This window comes from Stegostoma tigrinum, chromosome 42 (genome assembly GCF_030684315.1).
Source record: "Stegostoma tigrinum isolate sSteTig4 chromosome 42, sSteTig4.hap1, whole genome shotgun sequence".
Classification (NCBI taxonomy): Eukaryota; Metazoa; Chordata; class Chondrichthyes; order Orectolobiformes; family Stegostomatidae; genus Stegostoma; species Stegostoma tigrinum.
In genome coordinates this window covers 7706359-7730387 of record NC_081395.1, presented here as the reverse complement: position 1 = coordinate 7730387, position 24029 = coordinate 7706359, and the positions used below count along the sequence as shown (strand labels likewise).

At 49.4% G+C, this 24029-nt stretch overlaps 1 protein-coding gene across 3 annotated transcripts in view; it reads right to left on the bottom strand.

The window, feature by feature from the left end:
* The window catches only part of LOC125449389 (pecanex-like protein 3), a 53828-nt gene that overhangs the window by 10725 nt on the left and 19074 nt on the right, over positions 1-24029 (bottom strand). For all 3 annotated transcript variants that reach the window (XM_059641663.1, XM_059641664.1, XM_059641665.1), the window contains exons 12-27: positions 23741-23912; positions 21578-21688; positions 21169-21260; positions 20187-20296; positions 19461-19566; positions 18873-18965; positions 16540-16690; positions 14524-14665; positions 13637-13814; positions 8896-9004; positions 8172-8301; positions 7783-7841; positions 6928-7143; positions 6485-6738; positions 4000-4230; positions 923-1026 (exon numbers count right to left, since the gene is read on the bottom strand). In XM_059641663.1, coding sequence (XP_059497646.1) covers positions 923-1026; positions 4000-4230; positions 6485-6738; positions 6928-7143; positions 7783-7841; positions 8172-8301; positions 8896-9004; positions 13637-13814; positions 14524-14665; positions 16540-16690; positions 18873-18965; positions 19461-19566; positions 20187-20296; positions 21169-21260; positions 21578-21688; positions 23741-23912 — 2258 coding nt within the window. The remainder of the gene's footprint in view (positions 1-922; positions 1027-3999; positions 4231-6484; positions 6739-6927; positions 7144-7782; positions 7842-8171; positions 8302-8895; positions 9005-13636; positions 13815-14523; positions 14666-16539; positions 16691-18872; positions 18966-19460; positions 19567-20186; positions 20297-21168; positions 21261-21577; positions 21689-23740; positions 23913-24029) is intronic.

Below are 24029 nucleotides of genomic sequence, written 5' to 3'. Positions count from 1 at the left end.
GCATCCCTGTCTCCAAATCCTATCGTGCTTTCCTCATCCCCTTCCTATCTCTGTATCCTCCCCTCCAAGTCTTCTGCCCCTCTGGGGTCACTGCGTGCTCCCCACATTTCAGGTCCCTTGCACGATCTCCCAATTCCCATCACACCACCTTCAGCAGCCAGGCCTCCCTAAGAACTTCTCCCTCTCCTTAAAACTGGCCTCTTTAACCAAGCATTCGGATTTCTAACAGCTCTGGAGCTTAGCTGGCATCGGGCTGAAGGGAAACATGAATGTCTGGTAACTTGAGCTTGCTACTGATCAATAAAGCTGCAATGGATAACAAGACGCTCCCCCCGCCTGCACCCCCCCCGCCACCCCGGAGTGGGGGACTCAATTACTAGGGGTCACAATTTCAAGATGAGGGGGGAGAAGTTTAAGGGAGATATGCATGGAAAGTTCTTTACGCAGAGGGTGGTGGGTGCCTGGAGCACATTGCCAGCGGAGGTGGTAGAGACAGGCACAATAGCGTCATTTAAGATGTATCTAGACAGATACATGAATGGGCAGAGAGTAGAGGGATACAGATCCTTGGAAAATAGGTGACAGGTTTAGATAGAGGATCTGGATCGGCGCAGGCTTGGAGGGCCGAAGGGCCTGTTCCTGTGTTGTAATTTTCTTCGTTCCTGTTCAATGGCACTGCAGCGTTTTCTGACTGCACTGGACAGCCTTCACTAGTCACATAGCATCACTTTCACCCGACTTAGAGACAAAGGGCTTCTGTCCCCAGTTTGGACTCTGACACTGCGGATGCTACGCTCCATTCCGCGGACACAACACCCCAGCTCACGCACCACCCTCTGCTCTTCTGGCCTGCAGACAGTGAGATGAAGGGATCCAGTGTAAGCAGGCCAGGTGGCTGGGCCCTGTCCGCTCGCTCACCTACCTGGCTGACATGCTGTGAGACGCCGTCCCCAGGGCTCTCCGACCCAGAATGCAGAGTCCGAAACACAGGGTCACCAGGTGAGAGTTCCTGTCGTTCTCCACAGACTTCACAAGATGGTGGTGGGCAGAAGTTAGACAGAAGCAGAGAGGAAGACAGAGTTACTGAGACGGACCACAACTTTAGGACTGAGTTTCACCTTGACACTGTCCAGCATCGTACTATCGAACGTCACCCCATCTCTGCTGGGATCGGAGTAGCAAATGGACTACCAGAGACTGCTCTCAAAGCCAACGATTTGTGACGTTTGTGCAGGGCAAAAAAAACACAACTTGCAGCCCAGCAAAAATAAGAAGTACAACATCATCCCAGGAATAGGACTTTAAATCAGATCCACAAACCAACAAGTGGTAATTATAGAAGGTCAAAACAGAGCACAGAATCCTAATGGAAGGGTTCTCAGAATCCCAGGTTTAAAGAATGAAGTAATGAGGGCAGTTTACATCAGATTTTATTTCCTTACGTGTAGACAATTAAGGGAGGATATTATCAAGGTGTTTGAGACAGAGGAGAGAAGATTGAGCAAATATTCTCTCTGGTCGGAGGAGTCCTGAACAATTTGGCATCAATCTTCAGTACAAAAGGATAGCAGTTACATGCCAGAAATTGCCATAAAAGGAGGAAATGGGAAAGTAGGGAGGAATGCATGAACCACAAGCACCAACACAGAGCAGCTAGGCTGAAAAGCCTGATTCTGTGGAGTACATCCAATGTATTAGATTAGGTTGGATATTAAGGGACACGGAATCGATCTGCGTAAAATAAGGTCAAGATGGAAAGGGATAGTAGGAAGAAGGGTAGTAAGAATTTAGTAAGGGTCTAGGCCTGAAACGTCAGCCTTCCTGCTTCTCTGATGCTGCTTGCCCTGCTGTGCTCATCCAGCTCTACACCTTGTTACCTCAAGATAGAAAGGACTGATTTAGGGCAGTCAGCATGGCTTTGTGCAACGGAAATCATAGAATCCCTACAGTGTGGAAAGCGGGCCAGGCAACCCATCGAATCCACACCACCCCACGAACAGCATACCACCCAGACATATCCACCTAGCCTATTCCTGTTACAGTGCATTTCCCACGGTTAATCCACCCAACCTACACATCCCTGGACACTGACAATTTAGCACAGCCAATCCATCAACCTACACATCTTTTGATGGACTTTTGAGTTCACTCCCTGCTATAGGAAAGAAATTGTTAAACTTGAAAAGGGTGCATAAAAGAGGGCTTTGGGGGGAGGAAAGCAGGATGGGATTTGGAGGCATGTTGTTGGGTTTGAGCTACAGGGAGAGGCTGACTAGCCTGGGGCTGTTTTCCCTGAAGCATCAGAGGCTGAGGGGTGACCTGATAGAGATTTATAACTGACTGAGTTTTTTTGAGGAGGTAACCAAAAAGATTGTTGCTGGCAGCATGGCAGACATGGTCCACATGGACTTAGTGAAGCCTTTACTGATTGGCCTACCATGTGGAACCTTGTTAAAGTTAGATCACATGGGATTCAGGGAGAGCTTGCCAACCGGATGCAAAATTTGCTCAAAGGCAGGAGACAGAGCACAGTGGTGGGAGGGTTGTGACCAGCGGTGTTCCACAGGGATTGCTAATGGGTCCACTTTTGTTTGTCATTTATATAAACGATTTGGATGAGAATTTAGGAGACATGGTTAGCAAGTTTGCAGATGGCACCAAAATTGATGGTATAGTGGACAGTAGAGGAGGCTATCCAAGATTACAAACGGATCTTGATCAGTTGAGTCGATGCGCTGAGGAGTGGCAGATGGTCTTTTATTTGGATAAATGCAACGTCTTGCATTTTGGTAAAACAAATAAGGGCAGAACTTACACACTTTATGGTAGGGCCTTGGGTAGTGTTGTAGAACAGAGGGACCTAGAGGTTCAGGTAAATAATTCTTTGAAATTTGCGTCACATGTAGACAGGATGGTTACAAAGGCATTTATTGCATGCTTTCCTTCATTGTTCAGAACCTTAAGTAAAAGAGTTGAGAAGTCCTGGTGAAGTCCCTGCTGGAGCACTGTGTCCATTTCTGGTTGCCCTGTTATAGAGAGGATATTATTAAGATGGAGAGGGTTCAGGAGAGATTTATCAAGATGTCGCCAGGAATGGAAGGTTTGAGTTACAAGGAGAGGCTGGATAGGCCGGGACTGTCTCCACTGGAGCGTAGGAGGTTCAGAGATGACTTTACAGAGGTTTATAAATTCAGTGGCACAGATAAGGTGAATGACAAAGGTCATCACCCTAGGGTGGGGGAGTTCAAAACCAGGGACCATACTTTTAATGTGAGAGGAGAAAGATTTAAAAAGGACATGAGGGGTAACCATTTTACACAAAGAGTCGTTCGTGTGTGGAATGAACTTCCAGGGCAAGTGGTGCATGTGGGCACAGTTACAGCGTTTAAAAGACATTTAGATAAGTACACGAATAGGGAAAGGTTTGGAGGGATATGGGCCAGGAACAGGCAGGTGAGACTAACTTAGTTTGGGATTATGGTCGGCATGGACTGGAGGGTCTGTTTCCACATGACTTTAATTCTTCCACAGTGTAACTGAATGGTAGAGTAGATAGACGGGCTGAATGGCCATTTTTTGATCTTTATTTATTCACAGGATGAGGGTGTCTCTCACCAGGCTTCATTTATTGCCCATCCCTAATTGCCCAGAGGACAGATAAGAGTCAACCACATTGCTGGGGGTCTGGGGTCACATGTAGGCCCAGACCGGGTATGGGTGGCAGTTTCAATCCCTAAAGGGAATTAGTGAAGCAGATGGGTTTTCCCCAACAATCAGCAATGGATCGACAGCATTCATTCCAGATATTTACTGAATTCAGATTCCAAGGTGGGATTCGAACTCAGGTCCCCAGAACATTTTCCTGGGACTCTGGATTAACAGTGCAGCAATAATACCACTAGGCCATCACCTCCCCTAATTCTGCTGCATCTTGCAAAGGACAGAACGCAGGAGGCGGCTCCTCTTGGCCTTCATGCCTGTGTTATCGCTGTGGCCCACCTTGTCCTTCCGACTGGCGCAGTACTGGATCCATTCGAGGTAAACGTTGCAGAAAGAGGCCAGGGAGATGCCTTGCATGCGGTGGTCGTAGTCCTCATCAATGTTATGGTTGAAGGTGGGATCGCTGTCAGCATAGCTGGGGCTAGAGCACGCATGCAGCGCCTCCTGGATCGCATCATTCTTCACCCATTCCTCCAGCTTCGGAGAGCGGATCACATAATAGATTATACTCTGTCAGAGAGGGGAACCAGGAGACGTGAGGAGCGAGAAGCACGGTGAGGAGGGAAAAGTATGGAGGTGGGCAAGAGGGGTGGAGGGGGCACAGGAGTTGGGAAAGTGATTGATGAAGTGGGAGTGGAGAGGTTGGGAAAGAGGAGAAGGGGTGAGAGAAGGTGGGAAAACAGGGGGAGACAGGGTGGAAGACAGAACAGAGAGAAGACAGCGGGAGAAAGAGAAAAGCGAGTTAGGACCACACGGCAAACATTAATGTTTCTACCACCTCAAACTTGCCCATTGCTGTGGTTTAGGGGGTTGTCCTCAGACAGGAGTGGAGTCCCATTCCAAAAGTGTCAGGATACAGCCCAGGCCAATATTCCCAGTACAAGTACCAAGGAAAAAAGGTGTGCTGCTGGATTCACTACCTTTCTGACCAGCTCACTCGCGTCCACTCAGGTGGAAGGAAAACACCCTTCAGATACTGTGCCTGTCCCTCGGGAGTGTTTGACATGCCATTATAGGGGAAAATTTAGAAACATATATGTAAATAGGAGGAGCAGGCCACCGCACTAAGATCATGAGACATGAGATTCCTCCTCATTCCCGCCTACCTCCTGACAAACATGCACCCCTTGCTGACCAGAGATCCACCTACTCTGCCTGAAAAATCATTCAGGGACTCTGTCATCCTGAAGGAGCGGTGGAAACAATCTCAAACACTACCAACTCATAAAAATCCTCCTTCTCCGTTTTGAACGGGTGATCCTTTACTTTTCAGTAGTTCTAAATTCTCCCACGCGAGGGCGGAGTCACGCTGCTCAGTCAACACTTCTCATAATATTACACGCTTCAATGAGTTCACCCCTTACTTGCTAACTTTTCTGACGCAAGTCCATTCCAGACATTAGTCCAGTAAACCTTCTCTGAACACTTCCCACTCGGTGACATCTTCCTTCAATGAAGGAGACCACTATTGCTGCACGCTGTACTGCAGCAGTCTCACCAATGCCTTATATCATTCAAGCATAAGCTGCACAAAACTCTGGTGCGGCCGCACTTGGAGTATTGTGTACAGTTCTGGTCACCGCATTATAAGAAGGATGTGGAAGCTTTGGACAGGGTGCAGAGGAGATTTACCAGGATGTTGCCTGGTATTGAGGGAAGGTCTTACAAGGAAAGGCTGAGGGACTTGAGGCTGTTTTCATTAGAGAGAAGAAGGTTGAGAGGTGACTTAATTGAAACATATAAAATAATCAGAGGGTTAGTCGGGGTGGATAGGGAGAGCCTTTTTCCTAGGATAGTGATGGCGAGCACGAGGGGGCATAGCTTTAAATTGAGGGGTGAAAGATATAGGACAGATGTCAGAGGTAGTTTCTTTACTCAGAGTAGTAAGGGAATGGAACGCTTTGCCTGCAACAGTAGTAGATTCGCCAACTTTAGGTACATTTAAGGCGTCATTGGATAAACATATGGACGTACTGGAATAGTGTAGATTAGATGGGCTTGAGATCGGTATGACAGGTCAGCACAACATCGAGGGCCGAAGGGCCTGTACTGTGCTGTAACGTTCTATGTTCTATAACATCTGAACTTTCATGTCTGAAATGAAACTAACCTGGTTCTGTCCCCAGCCTGGGAGAGTCCGACGAGGACAGTGCAGACTGAGTTTAACTTCGAGCTTAAAAGTGTTGGGGAAGTGTGAACTCTATACTTAAACGTATGTATCAGCTCAACATGCCCAGCGAATGCACCTCATGCTGCGACTGGGTGCCTGACATAGGGATGTCCCCCCCACCACCATCCCCACAGGAATCAATTAATCTGTTTGCATGCTAGCGTAGCCAGCAACATTCCAAATGTCAAGTTCCACAGAAATAAAGATTTCCAGTGTACAGCCACTTTCATTCAGCGAGTTGCATGGACACTGTGTACCCGGGCTTTTTGATATTTCACTACAGCCATTTCTGAAGAAGGGTCCCGACCCGAAACGTCAGCTTTCCTGCTCCTCTGACACTGCCCTGGCCTGCTGTGTTCATCCAGCTCCACAGTGCGCTGTCTCTGACTCTAACATCGGCAGTTCTTACTATCTCTTTTTGATACAACCAAGTGTTTAAAATTTGGTTGAATTTCAGCTCAAGGGAAGCACTACATTCATGAGGTTTACTGTAGCTCTGTAGTGTCTCAGCACGGGCCTTGGGTGAGGGTACGATTTGTGACGGGGGCCTGTGGCAAGGTGGTGGGACCCCAGTTAAACCAAGCAGCCCAGTACCTTGACGTAGTAAGTGATAAGGATCTTGCGGAGGTCGAAAACCTGCAGCATGGAGGCGGCGTTGTTGTCGCTGATGCTGTAGCCCTCCAGGACGTACTTAGTGGCAGCGACCTCCCAGGCCAGCCAGCGCTGTCCAAAGGCGGCGTTGAAGGACAGCATGTGCGGTAGGTGACCAGGCTCACAGCAGCAGCAGCCTTCATCTTCCTCCACTCCCTCAGTAATGGCCTCCACCTCCCTCTGCTGGCAGTAGGTGCCTGTCAGAACATGGTGAGTGGTAGGGGGTGCGAGAAAGAAAGAGGCAGATATGTTAAGGTCCAGTACCACCTGGTGAACCACAACGCAGAAGCTGACGGTAAAATCAAAGCCCCCGCCCCACCAACAATCACTACAACCAGCAGGGAAAGGCGGCAGCTTTTAACGCTAACGGTCACTACGTTAAGTACCTCGGAACTCCAGGCCTCGCAGCTGAAAGGTCACGATCCCGTTGCCGATCTCAATCAGGTGAACCAACGCGTTCAAGTAATCCGATGCCAGGATGAAGCAGTCGCCCATGGCGTAGTTCCCCCAGCGGCCCAGGAGCAGGTCCCCACACAAGCTGTGCTGCAGCGAGCGGGTCAGGTGCTCGTAGAAGATAGAGTTGAGATTGTTGTCGTCGGCTCCTGTGACACAAGCATTTTCGGTCAAGCTGCTTCCTTCTTCGCTTCCCCCTCCAAGTACCTGCGATATTTGCTTTGGAGTGGGACATGGAGCACAATCTCTACCCCTCCCACCTCCCATCCCGGGAGGTAGCACAAGGTCAATGAAACCCAAGCAGCCGAGGTGCTGGATCAAGGGGACGAGGGCGGGAGAGCTGCCATCCCCTGCAACAAGCCCCCCCCCCCCACCCCGCTCCAGCGCGGGGCAATAGGGATAGCTTCTGCCCTTTGTCCAAAAGCCACCGAAACTGCCAGCCACGAACGGGCAGATGGAAAAAGACGGACTGTCCCCCATCGAGCCTGCCCAATCCAAGACTGAACGCTCCTCCTGTAGCCATGGAATCATCAGGGAGAGTCGCAGGATTGGAGAGAAAACCCGGGAGCAATTAAAATGCCAGGAAATCAAACCCAGGACGACAGGGAGGACAAAAACACCAGTGAAACTGGGACAAGCCAGCCTGCAGGTTGGCCCAGGGCCAGCAGGCAGGCCCACATCGTTCTAATCCCTTTCTAAAAAAAAATAGCAGCTGGAAATCAGAAAAAGACCACAAATTGCTCTGTCACCCATGACCCGAAAACCCTGCCGAGTTAACTGAAGGGTACCTGGGTTCCTGTCCAGTTGCGTGGCTAGTCGAGTGTTAGAATGGTCGACCCTCTTGGTGCTGTAGGGAAGGAAGCAAAGAGAGGGGCAAGTCATGACCGCGGTACAAAATGTAGACAAGGACTGGCTGTAATGTCCCCACGTGACCTGAACAACTTGACAGAGGGCTTCAAGCCATCTTGCAAATCAAGTGAACTTTAGCGTGCTACCAAGTTACATAACTGGGATGCCCGACTCTGCTGTTAGGAGTCACATCACCCTCTTTACATCCAATAACACTGCTCCCGACTGCAGGACAGGACCGGGACAACATCAGCCCCTGACTCTCGCAATCGCTGCCTCTGTGCAGGACAGAATAAAGGAGCGAACTTAAGACGGTGCAGATTCTTACTTGTAATCTCGCTCCCAAAATTTCACCGGCCTGGCATAAGAGGTGATGAACACAGCACTGCCGAGGAGGGGGTTCAAGGGAGTGGAGACAAAAGCTGAGAGCACAGCCTGGACGAAAAGCATCGCAGAGTCTACAAGGTTGTATCTGGTTAAGGAAGAGATGTGGCTGCACATGACCATCTAACAGCTCGTCCCACCCCACTCTGCACTCAGGCGTACCCGGGTCACACTTCCTTCTGGCTGTTGGCTGTACTAGTATCTGTGTAATCCTGCTTTCTTCTCTCGGCACTTTGAGGGATGTGGGTCAGCGCATGTTGCCCATCCTAAATGCCCCTTGAACTGATTTGCTCGGGCTATTTCAGAGGGAAAGCCAATCCTTGTGGTCTGTAGTCTCATGGACACCAGGCCTGGTAAGGATGACAGATCGGGGAGGTTAGTTGAACAATCGGTAATAGTTTTCAGTAATCATCAGCGCCAACGACTTAGCTTTGGATTCTAGATTTATCAGCATCATTTAAGTTCCATCAGCAGCAGCGTCAGGATTTGAAAACTTGCAGCCCCCACCCCCAGGGTTTTGATCGCTCAGCTGCTAGCCAGCTAACATTACCGCTGTCTCCCTCCTTCTCCGAAGTTTCTTTTCACCACCCCCCCCACCAACACAGATCATACCATGTCAAAACCCATTCCAACCAAGCGCTGAAACCAGAGGGGCATGAAAAGGATACGAGGCACGGCGAACGGCTGGGCGAAGGCATGGAATGCAGAGCCCCACGTGATCTGCCAGGGGGCGATGTAGGTCAGCACAAAATGCAGTTTGTACAGCAAGTCCCAGAGCTGGAAGCAAGGAAATCGGAGTCAGCATCAAGACATACCATGCAGCAGAACACACAGAGAGAATGGTCTTCTTTACTGATGTTAACTGGTTTAGTCTAGAGTTCCATAAAGAATTAACTTCAGGAGTGCAGTTATTAAACAGGGTAGAAAGAAGGATGGCTTAAATCCAGAATAAAGTCCCTCCTGCACCGTCCTATGGAACATGCTCAGGGCAGCTCCAGTGTTTGTAATAAATACTTTCGACATGCGATGATGCACTAACCGACTGGAAGTAAACAGAGAACCAGGCAGCAGGTTCAGTGGTTTTATTCCACCAAGTTCTCGGGTCCTGGGCCTCCATTTGCAGGATAGCTTGGGATGAGAATCAGGAAGTCAAGCCACTCCAGGAATAGCACGGTAAACCGGGATCGAGGGACACGCTCTGTTGCTCAGACACGAGACCCTGACAAACAACAATCTCCCCACAGGCTGAAAGGGTGGGTCATAGCCATACAGCACAGAAGCAGACCCTTTGGTCCAATTTGCCCAAGCTGACCAGATATCCTAAATTAATCCAGTCCCATTTGCCAGCATTTAGCCCCCTATCCCTCTAAACCCTTCCTGTTCATGTGCCCATCCAGATGCCTTTTAAATGCTGTAACTGTACCAGCCTCCACCACTTCCTCTGGCAGCTCATTCCACACACGCACTACCCTCTGTGTGAAAAAGTTACCCCTCAGGTCCCTTTTAAATCTTCCCCCTCTCACCTTAAACCTACGCCCCTCTAGTTTTGGACTCCCCTACAATGGGGAAAGGATCTTGTCTATTCACCCTATCCATGCCCCTCACGATTTTATAAACCTCTGTAAGGTCATCTCTCAGCCACCAACACTCCAGGGAAAACAGCCCCAGCCTATTCAGCCTCTCCCTGTAGCTCAAACCTTCAACCCTGGCAACATCTTTGTAAATCTTTTCTGAACCCTTTCAAGTTTCACAACGTCCTTCCTATAGCAGGGAGACCAGGATTGAACGCAGTATTCCAAAAGTGGCCTCACCACAGACACAACATGACCCTCCCAACTCCTACACACAATGCACTGACCAATAAAGGCGAGCCTACCAAACACCTTCCTCACCGCCCTGTCTACCTGCGGCTCCACTTTCAAGCAGCTATGAACCTGCAGCCCTAGGCCTCCGTGTTTGGCAACAGTCCCTACGACCCTATTGTTAACTGTATAAGTCCTGCCCTGGTTTGCCTTACCAAAATGCAACGCCTCACGTTTATCTAAATTAAACACGGTCTTCCACCTCTCACCCCATCTGATCAAGGTCCTGCTGTACTCCGAGATAATCTTCTTACTGTCCACTACACCAACAATTTTGGTGTCATCTGCAAACTTACTAACCATACCTCCCATATTCACATTGAAATCATTTATATAAAGTGACAAAAAGCAGAGGATCCAACACCGATCCTCGCGGCACACCGCTGGTCACAGACTTGCAGTCCGAAAAGCAACCCTCTGTATCCTACCATCAAGCCAATTTTGTACCCAATTGGCTTGCTCCACCTGGATTCCACATGATCTAACCTTGCTAACCAGGCCACCATGTAGAGCCTTGTTGAACGCCTTGCCTTGGGTCCTACATTTGTATGCTGCAGGGAGCTTGGCAAGGATCTTCAAGCAGCACTGACTGCTTTGCACAAGAGCACTCCCTATTTCCATTGGGAGGTTAGAGAGTCATCCAGGCTTACAGACCAGTAAATGGCCCTTTGGACTAGTGAGACTGGACCAGCCAAAAACAAACAGCCCAACTACAGTCACTCCTAGTATTTTCTTGAATAACCTGGCTCTCATTTTAGGGTTTGCTCTATAGCACTAGGGCCTCCCAACCAGCAGGCAAAGTGTTTGTATCAACCCTACTGAGCCCTTTCAAAATCTTAGGCCTGCTCTTGGCAGAGGTGCCCAGCTGGTGCCACGCTCCTTCAGCCTCCCCCTTGAAGTAGTTCTCCAATGCGCCCTTTCAGAAAGGATAGAGAATCAGTTTCTTTCAGGCAATGCATTCCAGATCACAGACAGCTCACTGTGCCTAAAAGGACTCCTCTCTCCCCCTTTGGTTCTGTCGCAAACTATTTGAATCCTCTGGTTTCTGGACAATGAGAGAGAAATTGCTCCTTAATACTCAATTAGAACCGCCCCTAATTAAATCTCCCCTGCTCAGTGAGCAAACCCAGCTTCGGTAGATTGACTGAACTCTTCGCTCCTGGTACTGGATAAATCTCCTCTGCACTCTGTATATAAAAGCCTTCGATCAGGAGGCGGCCATTCAGCCCCTGAAGCCTGGCCCACCATTCCAAATCTAGGCTGACTGTTCCAGTCCCTCAATACCATTTACCACACACTGAGTGACTCAGCTAACACAATTTTCTGGGTAGGAGGATTCAAAAGATTCACTGCCGCCCGAGTGAAGAAATTCCTTCTCATCCCAGTATGAAGAAGACTGCCTCTTATCCTGAGACCATACCCAGCCAGGGTAAACATCCTTTGTGGACGTGCCGCCCTGCCTAAGCTTCAATCAGATCATCTCCCACCCTCAAGAATACAATCCCAGTCTCGTCGTCGGTCAGTACCACTGTTCCAGAAATTAGCTCGGAGAACTCTAGTCCGCTCCGCACCAAAGCATCCTTCCAAACAACTGCAGCAAGACCCCTGTACTGAAATCCCCTTGCAATAAAGGCCAACATAATATCTGCCTTCCCAGTTACTTGCTGCACCTACATTTAGCTTTCAATCGTTTGTGTACAAAGTTCTTGGAACACCAACAGCTTCCAGACCACCCCGTCCAAGAAATACTCTGTACCCCCATTCCTCCTACCAAAATGGATAACCGCTCGCTCATCAACATTAAATTCGATCTATCACATTCTTTGCCACTCACACAGCCTCTCCAAATGGCCTTGATGTCTCTTTGAAGGCTCCCCACAACTCCCGACGCCACCCAGAGAGAGGAAGAGCTGCCGATGCTGGAGAATCTGAGACAACGCAATGTGGACCTGGAGGAACACAGCAGACCTGGCAGCAGAGGAGCAGGAAAACCGACATTTCAGGTCAAGTCCCTTCTTCAGAAAATTTCTGTGTTCCTCCAGTTCCACGCTGTGTTATCTCAATTCCACCTAGTTGTGTCATCTGAAAGTATTACCTTTCATCGCCATTCCCAAATCACCAATAAGATTATGAATAACTGGGGTCCCAAACACTAATTTTTTGTGGGACCAACGTCTCAAAATCCACCCTCAGGGGTCTGGAACTGGTCACAATATTCCAGTTTAGCCAGAGATTAAAATAAGCTGAGCACAACACCTTTGCTACTGGACTCTTGTGGCTCCTTATCATAGAATCCCTACCATGTGGCAACAGGCACTTTGGCCCAACAAGTCCACACTGACCGTCAGAGCATCCCATCCAGACCTACCCCCTTATGACGCACCTAATCCAAACATCCCTGAGCACTACGGGACAATTTAGCATGGCCAATCCACCCTAACCTGCACATCCCTGGGCACTATGGGACAATTTAGCACGGCCAATCCACCCTAACCCGCACATCCCTGGGCACTATGGGACAATTTAGCACGGCCAATCCACCCTAACCCGCACATCCCTGGGCATTATGGGACAATTTAGCACGGCCAATCCACCCTAACCCTCACATCCCTGGACACTATGGGACAATTTAGCACAGCCAATCCACCCTAACCTGCCCATCCCTGGGCACTATGGGACAATTTAGCACGGCCAAACCACCCTAACCCGCACATCCCTGGGCACTACGAGACAATTTAGCACGGCCAATCCACCCTAACCCGCACATCCCTGGGCACTATGGGACAATTTAGCACGGCCAATCCACCCTAACCTGCACATCCCTGGGCACTATGGGACAATTTAGCACGGCCAATCCACCCTAACCTGCACATCCCTGGGCACTATGGGACAATTTAGCACGGCCAATCCACCCTAACCTGCACATCCCTGGGCACTATGGGACAATTTAGCACGGCCAATCCACCCTAACCCGCACATCCCTGAACACTATAGGACAATATAGCACGGCCAATCCACCCTAACCCGCACATCCCTGGGCACTATGGGACAATTTAGCACGGCCAATCCACCCTAACCCGCACATCCCTGGGCACTATGGGACAATTTAGCATGGCCAATCCACCCTAACCTGCACATCCCTGGGCACTATGGGACAATTTAGCACAGCCAATCCACCCAAGGGTGGAATCGAACCCAGGTCCCTGGTGCTGTGATGCAACAGCGCTAACCACTGGGTCACGGTGCCGCCCTCTATTAACAAAGTGAAGGACCTTGAATGGTTTGGTCGTTTGCCAAACAATGCAGTCACTGCCCTTTGGTCCTGCAGTTTTAAAAAACTGTCCAGACTGAAGTACAAAACAACACACTGGGTTTTGCGGCAAGCCCTTTCAAAAGGGTAATCCAGTTCAGCGACAGCCTCTCCCCAGATCCCAGCAACATTTAACAACCCCTTTCATACCAACGCTCCGGCAGAGTTGAAAGGGAATCCGAAATTCGAAAGGAAAGGCAACAGTCTGATGCTGATGTGTTTTATTTTCTTACTTGCCTTGCTGCAGATGACGGACATGAAGTAATAGTCGAGCAGAAAGGTCTCGGAGAAGTGGCTGTAGTCGAAGCGGAAGAAGAGGACGGTGAAGCTGAGGGTCACGTACTGATGGCAGGGGCAGCAGAAGGAGGAGCGGAGGAGCTTCATCCCGGCCACTGTTATAAACAGCGGGTCACTGCTGCAAAGATGGAGGGAGAAAGCGGAAGGAAAGATGGGTCAGGCAAATCATTTGTAAATCTTGAACGAGACCAAGGCAGGGTGAGGTGGGCATCGAGTGTCAGAAAAGGGAACACGTCCTGTTTTGAGAGGGGTCAGCACGACGGGGCAAGAACAGAACTCCCACTGCCCCCCTTCACCACCTCAGGGGGTCACAGAGCCAGCGACGTACTTCTGACGGGTGGGCACTGCTGCAATATCGTAAACACGGCAGCCAAATTGTGCACCGCAAGATCCCACAATACGGCAACCACCAGATGATCTCTTTTTCTCTGACCTACTATGCTGCCTGAGGAATAAATGCCAGAAGACAAATAAATCTCAGGCAACTAGGGACAGATCAGGCCTCTCCCACTGCTCAGGGTGTGGGGGGTGCGGAGAGAGAGGAGAAGAGGTGGGGAGAGGTTTAATGGAGGCCTTGGATTAACATCTCACTCGGAAAACAGCATCTCTGACAGCACAGCACCCACCCCCTCCCTCGAGCAAGTGGGGAGAGTGCGCCTGGCAACGAGTGGGTGCATTACGGGAGGGACACCCATTGCCCTAAGATGGAACCTTTAGTCGCTCTCATCCCCAACGGAAGACCCCTGCTCCCCAATTCCTAACTGCACCAGGAGGTACCAACTAGCACCCTCTCCTGTTGTAACCCTCGCCAGCACTGCATCACTTACTATGTTCCGAGCTTGCGGTGGCTGCTGACAGCACTGGCGTCGGTGGTGAGGGCACTGAGGATGACTGCTGGGTAGATGAAGTACTTCTCCATGCACTGGAGCCAGGCATAGACCTTCTCAAACCACATGAGCTGCGCTGCATCTGACAGAAGGGAGAGAAGCGGTCAGTGTGTAACAAACCCGGCATTGGCACATCCTCCCCGTCACCATAGAACATAGAAAAATACAGCACATCACAGGCCCTTCGGCCCTTGATGTTGCGCCAACCTGTGAACTAATCTAAGCCCCTCTCCCTACACTATCCCATCATCATCCATATGCTTATCCAAGGACTGTTTAAATGCCCACCATCGTCAGATTCACTCAGATGTTCGACTATTACAGGCTCCCCATGTGTCCTGGCCACCCCATTCCTGTTGGGTTTATTGTCACCGGAGGGGAGCAATGGATGTGACAGGCAGCAGTCACTTATCCTACGGAGGTAAGGGTTTATACAGTCCGTACTGCCTCTTCATTTGTCTGCTGTGCGCAGCCAGAGACACAAGGTAAAGCCTTGCTCTGGGCTAACTCCCCATTTTCTCTGCACCTCATCAGACCACAGAAGACGAAGGTAACCCACATCACAGTCTCTTTTGGGTTAACTCCTCTCCCTTCCATCAATGCACAGAAAGGAGGGTGATATTCAGTGCACCCTCCAAAAAAAAAGGGAACAGGAACCGAACAGAAATCCTAACCACCCCCAACATAACACCCTTGCCCCTTTTAAGGGAACATAACAGCCAATCCCAGCAGTGAAATGTGTTACAAATAAAACCGGAGAACTTAAAAACAAAGGTTCAGTGCATCTGGCGACAAGGACGCTGTCCGGTCCCAAGAAGGTGGACTGAAAACGTATCAATTCTGCTCTATGAGTGCAGTTGTATCAAAAGGATAAGAGGCACAGTGGGCTGAATGGCCTCATTCTGTTTGGTCTCATTCCATTGTTTGACAGCGATGAACAGGGAGGTAATTCCTCGCCCCCCCCAACCCCCGTTTTGGATAAGAGTTTGTTGCAAGTAAAATCTCTCAAAGGGAGAAATAACAAGTCAGAGAAGGTTGGGCGGAGAGATGGGACATGAGCCCGGTGTAGCATGCCGCACCCCAATCACATATTGATAAACGATAACCTCAGGATAAACCAGGATGGGCTCCAGTGCAGCATAGGATACAGAAAGCCTTCCTGAAATACTAGGCAACCAAGGGGTTTGTGTAACTCTAAAGCTAAGGGAAACTAGCAGTAAAACAAAAGAGAAAAATTAACTGGACAGAGGGTTATTAAATTCCCCTGACCATATGAGCTTCATCCCAGAGTATTTGCAGTACAGAAACAGACTATTCAGCCCATCAGTTCCACACTGGTGCCCATTTCAACCTCCTCCCATCCTCTGGCCATTCCACTCCTTGCTTCCATATCTTCTGCCCCTAGGTTTATCCAACTTCCCTCCGAAATAAATCCTTATAATTCACTCATTCGCTGCTCCCTGGCAAACGACATTCCACCAGAACTCCTGTGTGTGATTTATTAGAATGTTTTCTTTTAATATTCAGGGGCTTTACTTCTAGATCCACTTCTGGAGGAACTGCCCCAAGGAATGATGAGAAAAACCGATGGGAGGGACGTCACTGGTAAACTCATCTTGGGTAGGCAGCCCCCACAGAAGAAGGCTGGCGAGTCCACTTTCCAGACTCTTCAAACGCCCTCCTTTCGAGGATGCCCTGCCCTGCCCTTTCAGAGGCAGACGGCCCAGTGACAAGAGTCGCCCTGAGGGACCTCACTAATACTCCAGACATGACACTGTCTGGTGGCTTCAGGTCAAACAAGCCTACGGCTCAAAATTTCCTGCACACGTCTGTTCTGTAATCAATGCAGGAATCAATTCTCCACCTTTGTTCAAATGTACTTGTGTGACACACAGACACACACGTCTGCGGCCCTGCAGGTTTACCACAAAACTCAGTGATGATGATCAGACTCACCTCGGACCTCAAACTGGCTGTACTCCCTGGATTTCAGCATCGGGTGAGAGAGACAGCACCACGGGAGCTGCTTACGGAGCTGTGGGAGGAGGTAATGTGTCAGGAATCCAACCAAGCCAGCCAGGGCGTAGAGCACGTAACTCAGGACCGGCTGCATCAGAGTGGGGCGGGGGGAGGAGGAGGGGGAGAAACAGGAACAGAAAAGGATAATGAGACAAGACAGAGATGGCTGGACACGGATTATCTGCGTGGGTCCACTTCTCTCAACAGGAGGCTGGCTCTTGCTTAAGGCAACCGATGGCTGTATCTGTAACAACACAGAGTTGTGTTCTATCACTGACGTAACTGCTTCCCCAACAATCCTAAAGATGGTCAGGGGTTTGAGGCTGATCTGGCACCTTGAGCCCGCAATCTGGCGACGTTCTTAAAAAAAATCAGACGAGATTAAGACATCTCTGGCCAGGCCAGTATTTACTGCCCCACCCTAATCAGCCAGAGGGCAGTTTAAGAGTCAACCACATTGCTCAGGGTCTGGAGTCACACGTAGACCAGACCAGGTAAGGGTGGCACTTTCCCTCCTGAAAGGACATTAGTGAACTAGATAGATTTTTCCAATTCATGGTCATCATTAGATTTTTAATTCAGGGACCAGGGTTTAATCCCAACCTCGGGCGACTGTCTGCGTGGAGGTGACACATTCTCCCTGTGTCTGCGTGGGTTTCCTCCGGTTTCCTCCCACAGTCCAAAGACGTGCAGGTTAGGGGTGGATTGGCCGTGCTAAATTACACCATAGTGCCCAGGGATGTGCGGGTTAGGGGTGGATTGGCCGTGCTAAATTACACCATAGTGCCCAGGGATGTGCGGGTTAGGGTGGACTGGCCATGATAAATTGCCCAATAGTGCCCAGGGATGTGCGGGTTAGCGTGGGTTGGCCGTGCTAATTTGCCCCATAGTGCCCAGGGATGTGCAGGTTAGGGAGGGTTGGCTGTGCTAAATTGTCCCATAGTGCCCAGGGATGTGCAGGTTAGGGAGGGTTGGCTGTGCTAAATTGTCCCATAGTGCCCAGGGATGTGCGGGTTAGGGTGGATTGGCCGTGCTAAATTGTCCCATAGTGCCCAGGGATGTGCAGGTTAGGGAGGGTTGGCTGTGCTAAATTGTCCCATAGTGTCCAGGAATGTGCGGGTTAGGGTGGATTGGCCGTGCTAAATTGTTCCATAGTGTCCAGGAATGTGCGGGTTAGGGTGAATTGGCCGTGCTAAATTGTCCAATAGTGTCCAGGAATGTGCGGGTTAGGGTGGGTTGTAGAGGTATGGGTCCAGGTGTAGACTCGTTAGGCCATCAGCTACCAGTCGCTGTCTCTAAAGACGGTCATTGATGAGCACATGTCACACGCAGATGCTGAATCCCGTCACAGCAGATAGTGGAATTTGAATTCAATAAAATATCTGGAAATAAGATTCCAATGATGACCATGAATCCACTGTCAGCTGTTGTGAAAAACCCATCTGGTTCAGTAATGTCCTTTAGGGAAGGAAACTGCCTTCCTTACCAGAGCTAGCCAAGATCTGACTCCAGACCCACAGCAATGCGGTTGACTCTCAACTGCCCTCTGGGCAATTAGGGGTGGGCAACAAATGCTGCGTGGCCAGCGACGTCCTCATCCTGTGAATGAAACAAAACAAGTACACTGAGCCACAGCCAACAACTCAACCCTGTAAGCCCAACACAAGCTTTACAACAGTGTACGTGAAGAACCCACAATCCCCAGTAAACTGGACGAGGCCAACAACACATCTTCACTCCACTTCAACAGATCTTATCAGGTCTGTCGCTGTGTGACACTGGGGTACAGTACCGGTGGGGGACAGGTCTGTTGCTGTATAACACTGGGGTATAGTACCCGTGCGGACACGTCTGTCGCTGTGAGACACTGGGGTACAGCACCAGTGGGGACAGGGCTGTCACTGTAACATGGGGGTACAGTACCGGTGGGGACAGGTCTGTCGCTGTGAGACACTGGGGTTACTGCACCAGTGGGGACAGGCCTGTCACTGTAACATGGGGGGACAGGTCTGTCGCTGTGTGACACTGGGGTACAGTACCGGTGGGGACAGGTCTGTCACTGTATTATTCAGATTCTCCAGCATCTGCAGTTCCTACTATCTCTGTCACTGTATAACACTGGAGGACAGTTACCTGTCCCGACCGGTACTGTGTAAATCTGTCATACAGTACCAATAAAGCATGAGAAGAGTGTATTGCCTGTCGAGCTGATTCAGTGAGGCACATCAGATCTTTCTGGCTGAGTGAGAGGTGAGATACAGAACACCCACCTGAAGTGCGATAAAGACCGTGCTGGCACTGATTGCGAAGGTTATGATGGCAATCACCGGGCACATGACCAGGTCTGAATGAAGGATCTCTCTCTAGAAATGCATGGAGAAAATGGGAGACAGCGATAATAAATTACTGAGCAGAATTGGATAATCCCTTACTCTGAGCAGTACGTGAGAATCATTAAAAGCAAGGGCTGGGGTGGGGTGGGGATGTGGAGGAAGAGATGCTATTGGGTGGGTGGAGGAAGGAGGGACAGATAAGAAGCCAAGGATTAAAGGTTGGGGGGGGGGGGGGGGGGGGGGGGAGAGCCACTGAAGTGTCTCACTGCCCCCCCACAATTGAAGGATCCTTGTCAGCACTTGCCAAGGAGCCTCCCAACTGTGGGAACCAAGCCTGGACTTGTGGGCAGGGCGCTGTGGAATACTTCTCCAATCATTTTCCTTGGAGTTGCTCCAAGCCTCAAGGTCGATTAAGCCCAGACCGAGAGAGAAAATCGAGGCTTGAGATGGTCACGGACTGAAACAGATGACACACAACAGCTCCACGAACAGATCAGGTCCAACCCTTCAGGCCGAAGGACTTACCACTGAGCTCTTGAGCTTTGCTGGGAGTGGGTCCTGGATTTCCAGCAGCGGATCCTCGGGATTACGATTGTCCAACTCGGGGAAAAACCTGGAGCGGATCAGAGCCCTGTGGTTATCAGAATGAGCACAGACAGAGTTAATGATTTGGGTTTCCTCATTGAGTAAGGAATAGAGATGGCTCATCCCCAAACCCTTTGCTCACTGACATCATGCAGCTTGCCAACACCCTGTATATCTTTTGCGTATGAGAGCGGTTCATGTGAACAGGTCATGCTGTAACCACAGCCTCCCAGCATGCCCCACAGGGTTACAGTTAAGAATGCGCTTCCCAATAGTTGCCATTATTAGAGTGCAGGAAGCTCAGCAGGAACAGTGGTGTTCTGTAAACTACCACAAACTGCAGTGAGCTAATGGCCAGGCTGCCTTTCTTTTTCTTAAAGCAAAGTGTTGTTCAAGGAATAAACAGAGAACACTTTTGCTTTTCTTGCCACAGAGGCCATAAGATCTCTTACATCCATCACAAAAACTTAAATAGGTCTTTGACCTAACTTCACTTGCCTCCCCACCCCCCACAAGCTGTCAGCTTCTGCAGCGCAGCTCTCCCAGGGCCTTGGCAAGTCTACATCAGCGACAAACTGAAGGCCAGTGAACTTGATCAATACAGATAACACCTCGATTGCAGGCTGGTCAAGGAAAAAAGTAAACTCCCCACAGATGCCCACTTACCACAGGGTGGTGGGATCGCTGCTTTGTCGGCTGAGGTGGTACGAAAGTGCAACTAGAAGGCCACAGAAGACGGAAAACAAAACTGGCACATGCTGGGCTTCCCAAGGAACCTGTGCAGAGGAGGGTTTGGAGAGAGAGAGAAAATGAGATACCAGGAAAAGAAGCCACTCTGCCCATCTTCTTTGTCGGAGCCCGACTTCCCCAATGTTGTCTCTGATGCCCTGTCTCCTCTGATACCCCCTTTATACGTATTTGTTCAGGGGTGCCAGCATCGCCAGCAAGGCAGCACCTGCTGACATTGCCCAGCTGCCCCTTGAGGTGGTGCTGATCAACTAACATCTCAAACCCCTGCAGCCCACACGACTGTAGATAAATCCAAAGTGCCATCAAAATGCTGATTCAGGATTCTGACGCAATAACATTCATAGAACTACCACCTGGATGGCACAGGGCCTGGAGGGGAACTTGCAGGTGCTGTCCCTGTCCTGTTCGGCTTTAAAAGGTTTGGAAAATGCTGTCAAAAGCAGCCTGGTTGAGGTGCAGCTGTGCATCTTGCTTTCTAGAACCACAGTATTCTGAAGGCAGTTCCAGTGTAGTTTCTGGTTGATGGTAACCTACAGGAAGTTGATAGGAGGGGACTCGTCAACGGTAAACGTTTAGACTCTGGCGGGTCTGAGATGATCATTGCATGGCACTAGTGGGCATAAACATTACCTGACTTTCATCAGTTCAAGTGTTGCCGTGCAGGGACAGTGACTGCCTCAGTATTTGAGAAGTTGAGAATGATACGGAACATTTGCAAATCAGCCCCGGTTCTGACATTAGAGAGAGATCGAGCCAAGGTCAATGAAGCAAATGTCCCGAGGACAAGGTGAGAGTCTTTGGACAATCTTGCTCTGTGTAGGAATGCAACCAGTGATGCTATCCCTCCCACTGCTCACCCCAATCCCTTCCCTCACGCAGTGGCCTCTGACCTACCTACCTTCACAGCCCCAAAGCAGAATCCGTACAGGAGGGCAGCGACCAGCAGGCTGCGTACAAAGCTGTAGAATGCAGACATGGGGCTGGTTGTAGCTGTGGATAGAACAAGACAGCGTGAATTAAGGCAAAGTACCGAGCTCTTGAACTTGTTCTGTTTTGACTCCGGAACAGAACGTCACGCACAACAAATCCCGGAAGGTGCTACCTCAGAGTGCTCCTGACATTAGTCCTCACCCTCGTCCAACTCCATGATGGAGAAAGAGGAAGAAATCACAAGGGGAGATGGAGAGAGAGAGTGGAAGAAAAAGTAAAGCAATGCACAGATCTCTCTCCTTGCTCTCAGCCGATACAATCCGGGTTCAAACATCACATGAAACACGAGGGGTGATTGGAGGTAACGAGAGACTTACCAGTGCCCCCGAAGGCATGCATGTCGAGCTGTTCCAACAAGTACATGAAGAAAGTGTTGACTTGAGGCAAGAGCCCGAGGAGGAAAATGGCTGGAAAACACAGCGTGAAAACTGCAAACAGAACCAGAAACAGCTGAACAACAAGGAATCGCACATCACAACGTGACCCTGTCAAAAAAAAACCATACAGCACTGAAGGCCACTTAGCCCCTCAGTGCTACGCTAGGTCTTTGAAAAGTCCCACTCATGCACCCCTTGTCCTCTGCAAATATACCCTTTGCAAACATTTCTACAAGTCCTTTTATTGAAATTTATACTCAATCTGCCTCCACCAGCTGTTTAAGCAGGACATTCTAGATCACTGTGAGAAAGGAATTATCATCCCCTCCTCTGACCTATTTTTTTTTAAAAAACCAATTCTCTTCAATCCATGGCCCTCTGGTTACTGATCCTCCAGGCCTTGGATAGGGTTTCTTGCTTTTTAATTAATTGAAACCATGCAGCCACCCTCCCACCCCCAACCACCTCATGATTTGCAAAGGCTCGATCAAATCTGGCCCTTAAACCTTTCAGGGAAGGCTCTTTCATCTCTTCACGTTGGCAGAAACTCGTCAGCTCCAGGACCGTGCTGGTAAATCTCCCCTGTAGCCTCTCCAAGGCCCTGGGAACAATCATTAATGTTGAGAAGCAAAGCAAAACTTCAAAAAAAAAGGGCAAGGGTGGAAAATTAAGGAATCTCACGAAGTGGAGCATTTCTTAGTTTACTTCAGAGCTTGTGCAGGATACAAAAACCAGCTTGAAGGAGGAAAGATTATTATGCTCATTTGTGGCCACCATGCTTCAAAAAGGAGATATTAGAGACGGACAGCGAGCAGTGCAGATTCCCAGGAATGATATCAGAGTAGGTAGAGAGGGCAATACTTCCCGCTGGTGAGGGGGATGGGAAAATACTTTACCATTGATTTAACATGCGGAGGTGGAGAAGGATGTTGAACGGTGCACACTTTCACCCTGTTTACAAAATCGATTGTATTGTCAATTCTAAAGGAACCATTAGGATGGCCACAAAAAAAATTAATGTAAAAGGAAGAACGATGTTCATATGACATAACAGCAGCGTGTTAATAAGTGGAGTGTGATTGGTTGGGACATTGTTTTGGGGAATGCACCAGTGAGATGACAATTGACAGTTAACCGCCAAGCTTTGATTTTTTTTTTTTAAATTTTAAAAAACGTGCAAGTTGACTTGCGTTCATTGAAGCATTGCCTGGAGAAATTACCCAGAGTGTGGCTGCCACCTTTGCATTCAGTGAAACTAGCGAAGTGTGTGTACATGAACTCACTGCCTGCAAACAATACAGCCCTGTGTATGAGTACATTACAAGTTTCCAGGACACTCAGGTGTGTCACACCACAAGCACCAATGACCAACACCAAAGTGGTTGTCAGCATAATTAATGAGATACACACAATCATTTAGCTGGCATTTTCCAACCTTTTAAGCAAATGAATCAAAGCTAAAACCCCAGCCTGCCCAGAGTGCAGGATTAAAAAATAAAAGTCAGGCAACGAGCTGACAAAAGTTGGGGTAACAAGAAAGTTAATCAATGCGTATATCTCACAAAGAAGGGAATGGAAATTTGAAACTGCTTCCCAAAATTGTTGAGGGGTATTAGGGTGCAGAGAAGAGAAACTTGGAGCTCTGAAGATGAAGATCGATCGGTTTTGATTGGGTACATGTAGTGAGGAATGCGAAAGGGAAGCGTATGTCAGTTTTCATACAGCTGATGGCAGATCAAGATCAAGGGGTGAACTGCCCTCTTCTAGTTCCTGTTCTATTACAGTAGGGACCCATGGAGTAGATTGTTAATAGCCTTTCGTTGATCACCCCTGCTCCTCAGCTCAATGACGAAGAGTCCAAATGTCAGTCTGAGGGCAGAGAATGTGTGCAAACAGCCCACCTACAAAATCCACACTGCAGTTAAAACGCCCAGGCTGTAAGACAAGAATGACAGCTGGAGTCCAGACAAACACACAAGGGAGAGAGGAACAGAAGGGCAAACGAACAAGATTATGAGAAGGCTGGTATGGAGCAGGAACAGCCTTGTGAATCGGTTGGGCTGAACACCCAGTAAACCCAATAAACAGAGAGATTAAACCCACCAATCACCACATCCCGAGCACAGGCAAAGGACTGGGCAGAGAAGAGTGTGACACCATACAGGCTGATGGGCTGGAGATCGCTACTCCGGCTGCCAAAGTCGAAGAGCCAAATCATGGCGCAGCACATACAGAAGTAGACTGGCCGGCTGTACGCAATGATCCAGTTGTGACCCTGTGGGAGATTCACAAGTCAGGTCAGATCACAGCATTCTCTCTCTCTCTCTCTCTCTCTCTCTCTCACACACACACACACACATGCGCACACACTGAATCATAGGACAACTCTGCC